We start from the raw sequence: 13,727 nt of genomic DNA on the forward strand, positions 1-13,727 counted from the left end.
AATATTGGGGGGCCTATAGTATAATCCCATCAAAGTGATCACCCCTTTCTTATTTCTAAATTCTACCCATATGGCCTCGCTGGACATTTCCCCCGGGATATCCTCTCTATGTACTGCCATGATGTCCTCCCTAATCAATAGTGCAACTCCCCCTCCTCTCTTACCTCCACCTCTGTCACGCCAGAAAGATCGGTACCCCGGAACATTGAGCTGCCAGTCCTGCCCATCCCTCAACCATGTTTCCGTAATAGCTATAATATCACAATCTCATGTACCGATCCATGCTCTGAGTTCATCTGCCTTACCTGTAAGGCTTCTTGCATTAAAGTAAATGCAGTTTAGCCTACCAGACCTTCCACGCTCCCTGTCCTGCCCCTGCCCGGCCTGCCTACTGGACTTGCTTGCTTTAACCTCTACATTTGCCTCAGCTATCTCATCGGAGAGACTACTACTTTGGGTCCCACCCCCACCTTCAAGACTAGTTTAAACCCTCCCGAGTAGTACTAGCAAACCTCCCCGCAAGGATATTGGGCCCCCTCCAGTTTAGATGCAACCCGTCCTTCTTGTACAGGTCACCTCTGCACCAGAGGAGATCCCAGTGATCGAAGTAACTGAGGCCCTCCTGCCTACACCAGCTCTTCAGCCATGCATTCATTTGCCTAATCCTCCTATTCCTACCCTCACTAGCACGTGGCACAGGGAGTAATCCTGAGATTACAACCCTAGAGGTCCTGCTTTTTAACCTTCTGCCTAACCCCCTATATTCACTTTGACCTCATCTCTTTTCCTGCCTATGTTGTTTGTACCAATATGGACCATGACCTCTGGCTGCTCACCCTCCCCTTTCAGAATGTCCTGCAGCCGCTCCGAGACATCCTTAACCCTCGCACCAGGGAGGCAACATACCATCCTGGAGTCGCGTTTGTGGCCACAGGAACACCTATCTGCACCCCTTACGATAGAATCCTCTATCACTATAGCTCTTCCAACCCTTTTCCTCCCCTGCTGTGCAGCAGAGCCCTCTGTGGTGCCACGAACTTGGCTGTTGCTGCTTTCCCCTGGGAAGTCAATCCCCCCAACAGTACCCAAAGCGGCATATCTGTTTGAGAGGGGGATGGCCACAAGGGACTCCTGCACTACCTGCCTGCACCTAGTACTCCATCTGGTGGTCACCCATCTCTTTTCTGCCTGTGCAGCCATTACCTGCGGTGTGACCACCTCACTAAACGTGCTATCCACGATTTCCTCAGCATTGCGGATGCTCCACAGTGAATCCACCCGCTGCTCCAGCTCCGTAATGCGCGTAGCCAGTAGCTGCAGCTGGATACACTTCCTGCACACATGGTCATCAGGGACACTGGAAGCGTCCCTGATTTCCCACATAGCGCAGGAAGAGCATATCACGGGGCTGAGCTTTCCTGCCATGACTTACCCTTAGGTTAATTAGTTACTCCCTTAATTTAAAAATACTAATTATACTAGGAGCCTTGTTCTACCCACTCCAATCTAAAGTCCTTAAAAAAACACTTTAGTAGTACTCACCTTATCACCAGAGGTTTTATTTTCAACAAAAAAAAACTTACCCCTTATTTTTTTAAGATATTCTAACAGTTGCTACTCACCAACCAATCACCTTGCAGCTCTCCTGTGATGTCACTGTTGGCTTTTTTTTCAAAACTCAGTCGCGCTGTCGCTGCTCTTTATAAACACTGCCGTTCTCACTCAGTCTCCTTCTTTCCCACTGTCTTTGCTCTTTATAAACACCGCCAGTCTCACTCAGTCTCCTTCTTTCCTGCTGTCTCTGCTCTTTTTAAACACCGCCGGTCTCGCTCAGTCTCCTCTGGAGCACAATGTTCACTTTTCAAACGAAAAGTCCATTTTTTTAAAAAGACTTCAAAGACTTCAATTTCTATAACTCTCCAATTTTAGTCCATAATTTTTCATCGTCGCACTTCTTGAGCACATGGCACAATATTCAATCCCATCACCTTCTCTGGATCTGAGTATTGAGAGGCTGGTAATCATGGATGGCCCTTGAGATATCAAATGAAAACAGAAAATATTGGAAATACACAGCAGGTCTGGCAGCATCTGTGGAGAGAGAAACAGAGTTAACTTTCAGGTCACAAAAACCTTTCATCAGAACTTAAGGTACTGTCAGTTTTGCAATACCATCAAGACAGCTCTCTAGCCTCATGAATTTTGAAAGTAATGATAACATTTCGGGACTTTTTTAATCTACCGATTTATTCAAGCTTCTGTATAATTTTATATTTTAATAAACTGAAATAATAAACTTGACCTGGATTAAATTATAATAACCAGAATCAAGTTAGTAGTATCAACCAGATCTGGTTTATTTCATAATAATTACTTTAACCTAGTTAGTATTACAACAACCCTGATTTACTTTGTAGTATAATAATCCAAAACTAGTTTACTTTATAACAGTAACTGAAAGCTATAAAACATGTATCAATCTGTTCTATCATAAGGAGTACATTGATTAATACTGAAATGATACCAGAACTGAGAAGTTACAGCAATCAGGAAAGATTGAACAGCCTGGGGCTCTTCCCTCTAGAAAAGAGAGGCTGAGGGGTGACCGCATAGAAGTGTTCAAGATTATGAAAGAGTTAAGACAGAGTAGAAGCAAGAGAAGATGTTTCCACCTGTGGAAGAGGCCATAACCAATGGCCATAAATATAAGATAAATAATAACTAATAAATTCAATAGGGAATTCAGGAGCAACCTCTTTAACCAGAGAGTGGTTAGAACGCGGAGCGTAGTTGCATTTAAGGGGAAGCTGGTTAAACACATCAGGGAGAAAGAAATAGTAGGATATGTTGATGGGGTAAAATGAAGCGGGGTAGGAGGAGCCTCATGTGGAGCATAAACACTGGTATGTGTTTATTCACCAGTTGTGCTGAATGGCCGGTTTCTGTCCTGTAAACACTATATAATACTTCTGTTTTTTTTACCTATTTTACAGCTTGCAACTTGCCATTGGATGAAGGAGAACGTGGAGATAACCCCTCCATTAAATTTTATTACGATACAAGCACTGACCGCTGTAAGATTTTTGCGTTTAGAGGAGCAGGAGGAAATGCAAACCGTTTTTTTACTGATAAGTACTGCATGAGGAACTGTTCAAGCCTGGCAGATGAGATCTATCCAGATGACGGTATGTTGATAAGCCTCGGTATATGTGACTGCAAGTACAGGTTTGGTGTCTCAGAGCTCATCCACAGGCGAGTCCCTGTCACCCAGGGTGTATTTCTGTCTGCACCAGGCACATGTACTGAGGCCAGGGATCAAACTGAATCTTGACACAGTAGTCTGCTTTCCTGCTTATATCATGTACCTTAGATCACCTATCTTGCAAGACAGTCCTCTACTTCAGAAGCAATAAGGTATTGAGCACATGATTATAACTTAAACAAAAAAAAAAGGGCATGTAGCTGTGACTCAGTGAGTAGCTCTCTCACCTCTGAGTTAGAAGGTTGTAGGTTCCAGTCTCATGATTGTTTTTTTTTATGCCTCCATCTACCAAGGCACGAAGCTCTAAAATTCCTTCCCTCAACCTCTTTACCTCCCTCTCTCTTCCTTTAAGTTGCTGCTTAAAAGCTACATCTTAGACCAAGAACAAAGCAGCCCGCTTGATCGGCACCTCATCTACCACCTTTAAGATTCACTCCCTCCACCACCGTTACACAGTGGTAGCAGTGTGTACCATCTACAAGATGCACTGCAGCAACTGACCAAGGCTCCTTAGACAGCACCTTCCAAACCCGCGGCCTCTACCACCTAGAAGGACAAGGGCAGCAGATACATGGGAACACCACTACTTGCAAGTTCCCCTCCAAGTCACACACCATCCTGACTTGGAACTATATCGCCGTTCCTTCACTGTTGCTGGGTCAAAATCCTAGAACTCCCTCCCTAACAGCACTGTTGGTGTACCTACACCCCAAGGACTGCAGCCGTTCAAGAAGGCAGCTCACCACCAGCTTCTCAAGGGCAATTAAGGATGGGCAATAAGTGCTGGCCTTGACAGCAATGCCCACATCCCATGGAAGAACAGAAAAATAAGCACCTCTCAGTAAGCTTTTGGTCACCTGTCCTAATATCTCATTATGTGGCTCGGTGTCAATTTAGTTTGATAATGCTCCTGTGAAGCGCCTTGGGATGTTTTACTAATTTGAAGGTGCTATATAAATGCAAGTTTCTGTTGTGGACTGGTTGGTTCAAAGCGGTGAGCTGATCTGTTTCAGTCTGCACTGGAAGATGTCCCCTGGCATTGCCCATGTGAAGTCGGGGCAGGGTGAGCTACCCTCAGTGCCACAGTGGGTTTCGGTGCGGGTGAATTGGCAGTGGCTGGGGCTTAGGACGCTCCAGCTAGTGATGGAAGCGGGCAGCTGCAGGCGTGGCACGTGTCATGGAACATTGCTGCCCAAATAAGGAGTTTGCGTCATATCGAGCAAGTATAACACTACACTATAGATAGCTTGTGTTTATTGTGTTTCCCTGTGCTTTATTATTTCAGTGACTCACTGTGAGGAGGTGTCTGAGCTGGAATCTGTAGTTGTAATGGGTGAAATTCATTTCAAAAGTCACAAAACAGCAGCTGGTTTTGATACTTTGTCCATTGAATGCATTGGAAAACAAAATCCAGCAAGGTGTCAAACTGTAAGCAGATTCATTATTGTCCACTTTGAGTTAAAGCCCAATCTGAATTTCACTCCTGTGGCGATTATTTGGGTTCACAATGGGTGATAAGAAAAGTATAACTTTAGTTGTAGGAGGTACTAGCATTTAATAAGCACAGTAAGTTCTATTCTACACAGGAATTATTCTAAGTTAATTAAGAAAATAATTAAAGTAAATTAACTAATAGCATAAGTAACAATGACAGGACAGGACAGGTGTTATGTTGCAGCTGTGGTATGTGGGAGCTTTTGGATGCCAAGGCAATCCAGGACGAACACGTCTGCAGAAAGTGTGAGCAGCTAGAGGAATTCCGGATCAGGATTATTGATCCAGAAGCCAAACTGCAATCACTGCACAACATAAGGGAGGGGGAGAAATACCTGGACACTTTGTTCCGGAAGACGGTCACACCTCTTAGGACAGGGTCATCTATTTTGGTTTGCAGTGAGGGACAGGAGGTTGTGACCGTGAACGAGGCAGGTAAAGGTAGACAGTAGTGGAGGAACCTCAGACTTTGCAATTGTCAAACATGTTTGAGATGCTCTCAACCTGTGTAGACAAAAGCGAGGTCTGCAAGGTGGATGAACAGACTCGCCATGGCACTGTGGTACAGGAAGCCATTCAAGTGGGGAGAGTAAAAATGAATGTAGTGGTAGTACAGTAGAGTATAGTGAGGAGGCTGCACTGTTCTGTGCAGTTGAGAGCGTCAGTCCAGAAGGCTGTGTTATCTACCCGGTACCAGGTTTTGGGACATCTGCTCAGGACTGGACAGGAACTTGGAGTAGGAAGGAGAGGATCCAGTTGTCATGGTCCATGTAGGTACCAACGATATAGGCAGGACTAGGAAAGAGGCTCTGCTTAGCCAGTATGAGGAGCTAGGCACCAAACTGAAGAGCAGAACCTCAAAGATAATAATTTCTGGATTATTACCTGAGCCACGTGCCAATTGGCAGAGGGCACATACGATTAGTGAAATGAATACGTGGCTCAAAGACTGGTGTAGGAGAAATGGGTTTTGGTTCGTGGGGCACTGGCACAGGTACTGGGGAAAGTGGGGGCTGTACCGTTGGGACAGTCTGCACCTGAACTGTGCTGGGACCAGTGTTCTGGCAAACCATGTAACTAGGGAGGTAGAGACAACTTTAAACTAAACAAGGGGGTTGGGGGGGTGGGGGTGAGTGGTGGTGGGGGGGTGTGAAGAATTAAGCTTAAGTAGATGTAGCAAATCAAGGGGTAGAGTCAAGGCAGGAGAGCAGAATAGTAATATGGGAAATAAAGGTCAGAGAATGGCAGGAGGGGACAGAGAGAAAAAACCTAAGAACACACCAACAGTCGAGACTAGATGTTACAAAGATAACAAAAAGACAAAATTAAAGGCTCTGTATCTGAATGCATGGAGCATTCATAACAAAGTAGATGAACTGATGGTGCACAATGAAGTAAATAAATATGATCTGATAGCCATTACAGACTGCAGAATGACAAGGATTGGGACCTGAATATTGAGGGGTGTGTGACATTCAAGAAGAATAGGAAGCTAGGTAAAGGTGGATGGGTAGCACTGTTATACAAGGATGGCATTGGTGCAATAGTTAGAGATGACTTTGGTTCAGGAGCTCAGAATATAGAAGCGGTTTAGGTGGAGATGAGGAATAGTGGAGGAAAGAAGTCATTAGTGGGAGTGGTCTACAGGCCCTCGAACAGTAATCACAAAGTAGGACGAAGTATACAAGAAGAAATATTGGTTGTACAAATAGTCATTTGGTAGTATAGAACATGAGAATTGCTAAAAATAGAGACATGTTGTCGAAGCTTTTCGTCTTGCACTCATCAGGACAATACGCAAGAATACCAACTTAAAGGAAAACAACAACTTATACTGCATGAGAAGAGAGTGCTGATTGCTTGGCAAGTGACTCTGATTAGTAGAAGTGTTGCTATGGAGAATGCACCAGTTAACAGTGACTGACAGTTCACTGCCAAGCTTTGTTTGAAATTTAAACCAGGCAGCTTGACTCTGGTCAAGGCATTGCCCTGAGGAATGAACCAGCGAATGGCTGTCACTTATTTTGTTCAGCTGAAACAGACGCAATGTGTGTACATGTTCTTTCTGTCTGCAAAGCACAGGGCCGTGTGTATTAAAGATATGGAGCTTCCAGTATGCGCAAATGTGCCACACTGCGAGCCCTACTGACAATCTTAAATTGGCTGTCAGCGTAATTCTTAGCACACTGAGGGTTATTTAGCAAATGTTGTCCAATCGCGGAATCACATCTAATGTTGGGCACTGTGTTTTGAATTTTGCAAGCACACGTGGATAAAGGGGAGCCCATTGACGAATTGTACTTGGATTTCCAGAAGGCATTTGACAAGGTGTCACATAAAAGATTATTGCACAAAATAGGAGCTCCTGGTGTAGGGGATAACATATTAGCATGGATAGAAGATTGGCTGGCTGGCAGAAAACAGAGAGCATGCATAAATTGGTCCTTTTCTGATTGGCAGGATGTGACGAGTGGAGTCCCGCAGGGGTCTGTGCTGGGGCCTCAGCTTTTTATATCAATGACTTAGATGAGGCGAGTGATGGCATGGTAGCTAAATTTGCAGATGACACAAAGCTAGGTAGGAAAGTATGTTGTGAAGAGGACATGACGTTGCAGACCGATATAGATAGGTTGAGTGAGTGGGCAAAAATCTGGCAAATGAAATATAATGTGGGAAAATGTAAAGTTGTTCACTTTGGCAGGAAGAATAAAAAAGCAGAGTATTACTTAAATGGAGAACGACTGCAGAATTCTGAGGTGCAGAGGGATCTAGGTGTTCTAGTGCAGGAGTCACAAAAAGTTAGTATGCAGGTACAGCAAGTAATAAAGAAGGCTAATGGAATGCTATCATTTGTTACGAGAGGAATTGAAAATAAAAGTAAGGATGTTATGCTTCAGTTATACAGGGCATTGGTGAGAACACATCTCGAATACTGTGTGCAGTTTTGGTCTCCTTATTTAAGGAAGGATATAAATGCGTCAGAGGTAGTTCAGAGGAGGTTTACTAGATTGATAACCTGGAATGTGTGTGTTGTCTTATGAGGAATGGTTGGACAGACTGGGCTTGTTTTCACTGGAATTTAGGAGTGAAGGGAGACGATTGAAGTTTATAAGATCCTGAACAGTCTTGACAAGGTGGATGTGGACAGGATGTTTCCTCCTGTGGGTGAGTCCAGAACTAGCGGGCACTGTTTTAAAATTAGGGGTCACCCTTTTGGGACAGAGATGAGGAGAAATGTTTTCTCTCAGAGGGTTGTGCAACTTTGGAACTCTCTGCCTCAGGTGGAGGCGGGGTCATTGAATAATTTTAAGGTGGAGGTAGATACATTTTTGTTAGGCAAGGGAATTGGGGATTGATGGGAGTGTGCAATTCGAAACATTAACAGATCAGCCATGATCTTATTGAACGGCGGAACAGGCTCAAGGAGCCGAATGGCCTACTTCTCCTAATTCATATGTTCGTATGTTCATAGACCAGTTACAGTCCAAAGATAAACACTGCTCAGCACCATCCCCAGTATAATAGAGATGAGTTTTACTCATGGGCTATCTCCTGTATTTGTTCTATAGACCGGGCTTGCCTGCTGACAATGGACCCAGGAGATTGTAAAGGACGTCTCTTACTGTATTACTTCGACAACAAAAAGAAGAAATGCAAGGCCTTCCTATATGGAGGATGTGGAGGAAATGGAAACAGATTCTTCCTAGCCAGCATGTGCAACTCATTCTGTGCCAGTAAAATGGGTGAGGCCTGCTTTCAACAGAGGGCACACTACATGATGCTAGAGCCAAACTAACAGGGCTAACTCTCCACTTGTTTCCTCCCCCTGTGACATGCAACCCTTTCCCTTCCCCCACCCACAGCATGGAACCTCTTGCTTCCCCCACCCACACCGTGCAGCCTCTCCCCTCCCCCACCCACACCGTGCAGCCTCTCCCCTCCCCCACCCACACCGTGCAGCCTCCCCCCTCCCCCACCCACACCGTACAGCCTCTCCCCTCCCCCACCCACACCGTGCAGCCTCTCCCCTCCGCCACCCACACCGTGCAGCCTCTCCCCTCCCCCACCCACACCGTGCAGCCTCCCCCCTCCTCCACCCACACCGTGCAGCCTCTCCCCTCCGCCACCCACACCGTGCAGCCTCTCCCCTCCCCTCCGCCACCCACACCGTGCAGCCTCTCCCCTCCCCTCCCCCACCCACATCGTGCAGCTTCTTCCCTCCCCCACCCACACTGTGCAGCCTCTCCCCTGCCCCTCTCACTGCTTCACATACAGCCGTTCTCTGACACACTGTCCTGGGAGTGGAGCATTTACAATGGCCAAGTCAGCGGCAGGTTCAAGGTGCTGCACATTGCAGACAGGTTCAAGTTGCTGCACATTGGAGCAAGGCAAGCTATTCCTGGGATACGAGAAAAGACTGGGGACAATCTTTAATTTTAAAAGAAGCTTGAGACAGGACCCTCAATACTAAAAGGTTAATCTGAGGCACTGATTCACAGTGTACTAGGAATAGGTTAACATAACGGACATGTGAAAATGGGGTACAAGACATGTCTAGCTGTCCATCAGCAGAGAAAGCTTAGGAGAAACATCATAGCGTCATCGTAGGGACGTCATAGGGACATCATAGAGTTATCATCGAGTCATCTTAGAGACATCTTAAAGTCATCTTAGAAACATCTTAGAGACATCTTAGAGACATCGGGCCGGATCTTCCAAGGGCCATGGGGTTGGAACTACAGCAGACATTATTCGAAAATTGCGGTCCTGGAGGTCGCCTCTGGACCCAACGTCTCCATGACAGTCCGCGATTTTGAATGTCAGGATGTCAGGGCAGGGGGCAGGGAACAGGGAAGCCACTTGCCTCTGATTAAGGGCCCGTTGAGCTCCTTTAGGGGCGTTCAGGATGGCAATTTTCAATCCTGATCTTGGCAATCCCGACCAGTCTGGTGCATGTTAATACATAGCTGTCAGGGTCACCGTGCGGCCAAATAAACTTCATTACAAAGTGTGATGGAGATAAATTTGAGGGACCAACTAGCACCAGTTGGAGCACTGTACCTTCATTTGACCTCTGTGGCCACTTCCTGTCCTTGTTATTGTCCTGGGCCTTTTCATGAACTGTTTGCACAACACGGCAAAGCCCCCAACATGGCTGCCACCTGCCTGTGCCACTGGCTCCCCCTCCTGGAGGCGCTTGGTGCATCTCATTGGCGCTGAGTTCGCCTCCTACCCAACTAGGGCATTTGCCTTCCAAGATTGCATTGCAGTAGCGACGCTGCTGGAACATGGTGTCGGGATCCTGAAATGCTCTGGGCAGCGGATTCCCAACCATGGAATGCATATCCAGCCTATAGAGTCGTTGCAGCTCAGAAGGAGGCCATTCGGGCCATCGAGTTCATGCTGGCATCAGAAGCAACCTATTGGAAGAGTGGTCATCGCTTGGGATGAGCTCCGGGGAAGGTGGTCGACGATGTGATGAGGAGACTGTTATTTTAATCAGGAGCAGTATCTGGGTTGGGGGGCCCTGCAGCCTCCCTTGTCACGATAATCTTGCGATTTTTCTGACTGTCACCAAGACAGCGGGGAAATGTAGCAGTTTTAGAGAACAAACAATGGCACAGATTGCAGAGCTATAGATAGCCATGGAAGGGGGTCAAAAGGTCGCGAGGCATCCTTTCACAGTGCGGAAGAAATAAGGATATTAACATAATATCTCAATGCAGCAGATAATTCTGAAGTCCCCACCGCAGGCACGGTTGGTAAAGGGAATTGGGCTGGTTATAAGGCCCAGGCTGTGCGTCATTGTGACTGTGCCCAAAGGAGCCAATCACATCCCAGAATGGGGTAGATAGGAAGAAACCTTTTCCTTTAGCGGAGGGGTCAATAGCCAGGGGGCATAGATTTAAGGTAAGGGGCAGGAGGTTTACAGGGGATTTGAGGAAAAACATTTTCACCCAGAGGGTGGTTGGAATCTGGAACACACTCCCTGAAGAGGTGGTAGAGGCAGGAACCCTCACAACATTTAAGAAGTATTTAGATGAGCACTTGAAATGACATAGCATACAAGACAACAGGTCAAGGTGCTGGAAAATGGGATTAGAATAGATAAGTGCTTGATGGCCGGCATGGACACAATGGGCCGAAGGGCCTGTTTCTGTGCTGTATAACTCTATGACTCTAATGCAAGGCTCTGCCCATTGAAATATTTAACTGGCACATAGGCCAGTGAGGAACGCAGAGTGCCACGGGCACTGGAGGCTGGAACGTCAGGAACGAGCAGCCAGTAAAGGGCTGCTGGCTGTCAGGAATTTTATCTTGTCCCCTGCTAGAGACTGAAGGATGGCCCTCTATGAGGAGACAAGCCTCCCATTGACCTCCCAGTACTGGCTCTTTAGCAGAATCCCGGGATGTGGGACGTCACTGGCAAGGCTGACATTCATTGTCCATCGCTTTTTACCCTGGATCTTCATCAACTTGCTGGGTTACTTCAGAAGGCCAGTTGAGCAGGTTGATGTAAGACTGGAGTTGCAAGTAGGCCAGACCAGGTAAGGATGGCAGATTTCCTTCCCTAAAGGACATTTCTGAACCAGTTGGGTTTTTAACGACAATCTGGTAGCTTCATGGTCACTTTTACTGATCCCAGATTTTAAAATTCTGATTCTATTTTAAAATTCAATTTAATTTTCAAACTGCCACAGTGGGTTAGTAAATCATACACAGTATGCCCTTTAACAAATCTTCAAGATTTTCACCAATTTGCTACTGCTGCTGCTTGTACCTACTCCGATCAGGAGATCTGCTGTCATGGTTTCACCAATTCGCTCTGGCAGTTTTTCTCCTCAGTGAGGAGCGGCTCTATGAGTAGAGTCCTGCCAATGGTCAATCACTATTGAGTGTACACAATGGGGGTCAAGATATCAGTGAGCGGACTCCAGACTGAGGGTAGAACCTAGGACTCACCCGGTTTCCAGTTAAATCTCGGGAGCAATATTCCAGAATGTGGGCCCTTGGGCAAGACGCTTCGCAGATCAGAAGTGTTGGGGGGCAGTCCAAAACTCCCAAAATGACCCCTCTCACCCATTCTGGAATGATTTCCACTTTTCAGTTGGCCCCTTTTGAGTAAGAGGGGTTTGAATAACAAGCTTTCAAACTAATATTTGCTGAATGTGCAGGTCTGGCATCATTGCGACCCCCACCTCCGCCCCCCCCAAGATTGTGTGGAGCGTGTCTCTAATTTGCTGTTTTGATGCCCATTTGTCAGGAGGACCACCTGGTGAAGATGATGATGAAGAATCGGAAGTGAATGAAGGTACGTTGGGAATGACCGCTCGTCCTCTCTTGGGCGTATTGGTCCACGATTTTAAAAACGGTGATTGTTTTGTAATTTTTATTCAGGAGATTTTACTAACTCACATTCCCACCCCGAGTTTTTCAAGTAGAGATACCAGTCCTGTTGGTGCAAACATTAGTGTGAGGAGTGGATTATTCCTGCTGCATCTCTAGGACCTGGCTTTAGATTCACTCTGGGGAGGTTGTTGTGGGACGACCTTAAGAGGGGACCACCTTAAGAAGCTGTAAGTGAAGGTCACTGGAGGAAGTGATGTCGCATCACACATGACCAGGGAGTTATGGATGTAGCTTGACAGAGTGAGATGTGTTTCAATGTGGCTCCTGCAGTAATTTTGTGTATGTATATATATAATATATATATATATATTCTAGTTAAAGTATAATAAAAAACAATGTTTTCTTTGGATATTACTTGCAGTCCTGTGAATTTTACAATATTTCACATATCAAAGGAACAAGTAATATTACATGGTGGCAACAATTGGGATATATTTTTTCTGAAGACCACCAACTATTACATTGTGGAAAGGTTTGATTTTTTTTCTGAAGAACACACTGAGAGAACAAAGAACAGCTGATTGCCTACCTGGAGTGGCCGAAGATTTAGGCAGAGAGCACTTGGCAGGAGACCCCACAACAGTGCAGTGAGCTCAGACCACAGACAGGACCCAGGGAGGTGTTGATATTCTGAGTACAGAAGGCAATTGGCCGGGAGTTCGGACTCTGGCAGTGGGTCAAAAAATTTGAAAAGCAGATGCTGAAACCATTACTGTTTTAGTTTTCTTGGTTTTTTTGCTCCATAGGTGGGGCCTAAGCCAAAAAGAGTAGGAACAACCCAACAGCGCCACTGGAGGTCCACAGCACAGTGAGAAAGCCTGATTGTGGCAGCTGCCAATACTGCAATGTGCCAGTGGCTGCAGAAAACAAAGCTGCCTCACAGTCATAAAAAAAAAAGTCTCATTCTTAAAGGGGCAGGCCTGCAGAAAACTAATCTGTCTAAACAAGGAAAAAAAGAAGTGTGTCTGTGAAAAGAGTACTGTAAAAAGACCTTTATTTGTATTAAAAAAAGCAGGATCATTAAGACAGTAGCTTTCAGATATCCAGTTACAGATTGGAAGGCATCAGACATAGCATCTGAATTCAAACTGTTTCAGCAGTCAATACAACTGTGGATCAAGAGGTCAGTAAACCAGGGAAACAAGTTATTAAGATTAAGATCGCACTGGGCAATGAAGGCCCGCAATGGATCATTACGTCAGGATTGTCAACTGTGGATTAGAAGGACCCCAGCAAGATATGGACATTCCTGGAGCAGAAACTCAAGGTGAAGATAAATGTCCAAGTACACAGCCTTCAGTGTATGACCTACCACCAAAGGCAGGATGAGTCCATTGACCAGTTTGCTGTAAGGTGCCAAGACAAAGCTCAGGAATGCGACTTCACAGATATTTAATTGTCAGAACGTGTTATAGAGCTAGTAATTGCACCGACTCCAATAGAGGACTTTCAAAAAGAACTGCTACAAAAGAAGAAAGAGCACACCATAAATGCACTACTTAATGATGGAAGGAAATTTGAAGCCGTCATGGCTGGGCACCAACAGTTACAAGCATTGGGA

The 13,727-nt window shown here is 45.8% G+C and overlaps 1 protein-coding gene across 1 annotated transcript in view; it reads left to right on the forward strand.

Annotated features, from left to right (window-relative positions):
- The window catches only part of si:dkeyp-73b11.8 (BPTI/Kunitz domain-containing protein), a 33,811-nt gene that overhangs the window by 14,834 nt on the left and 5,250 nt on the right, over positions 1-13,727 (forward strand). The window contains exons 2-4 of the mRNA XM_068015121.1: positions 2,994-3,185; positions 8,326-8,499; positions 12,021-12,068. Coding sequence (XP_067871222.1) covers positions 2,994-3,185; positions 8,326-8,499; positions 12,021-12,068 — 414 coding nt within the window. The remainder of the gene's footprint in view (positions 1-2,993; positions 3,186-8,325; positions 8,500-12,020; positions 12,069-13,727) is intronic.

Source organism: Heterodontus francisci, chromosome 35, assembly GCF_036365525.1.
Source record: "Heterodontus francisci isolate sHetFra1 chromosome 35, sHetFra1.hap1, whole genome shotgun sequence".
Classification (NCBI taxonomy): Eukaryota; Metazoa; Chordata; class Chondrichthyes; order Heterodontiformes; family Heterodontidae; genus Heterodontus; species Heterodontus francisci.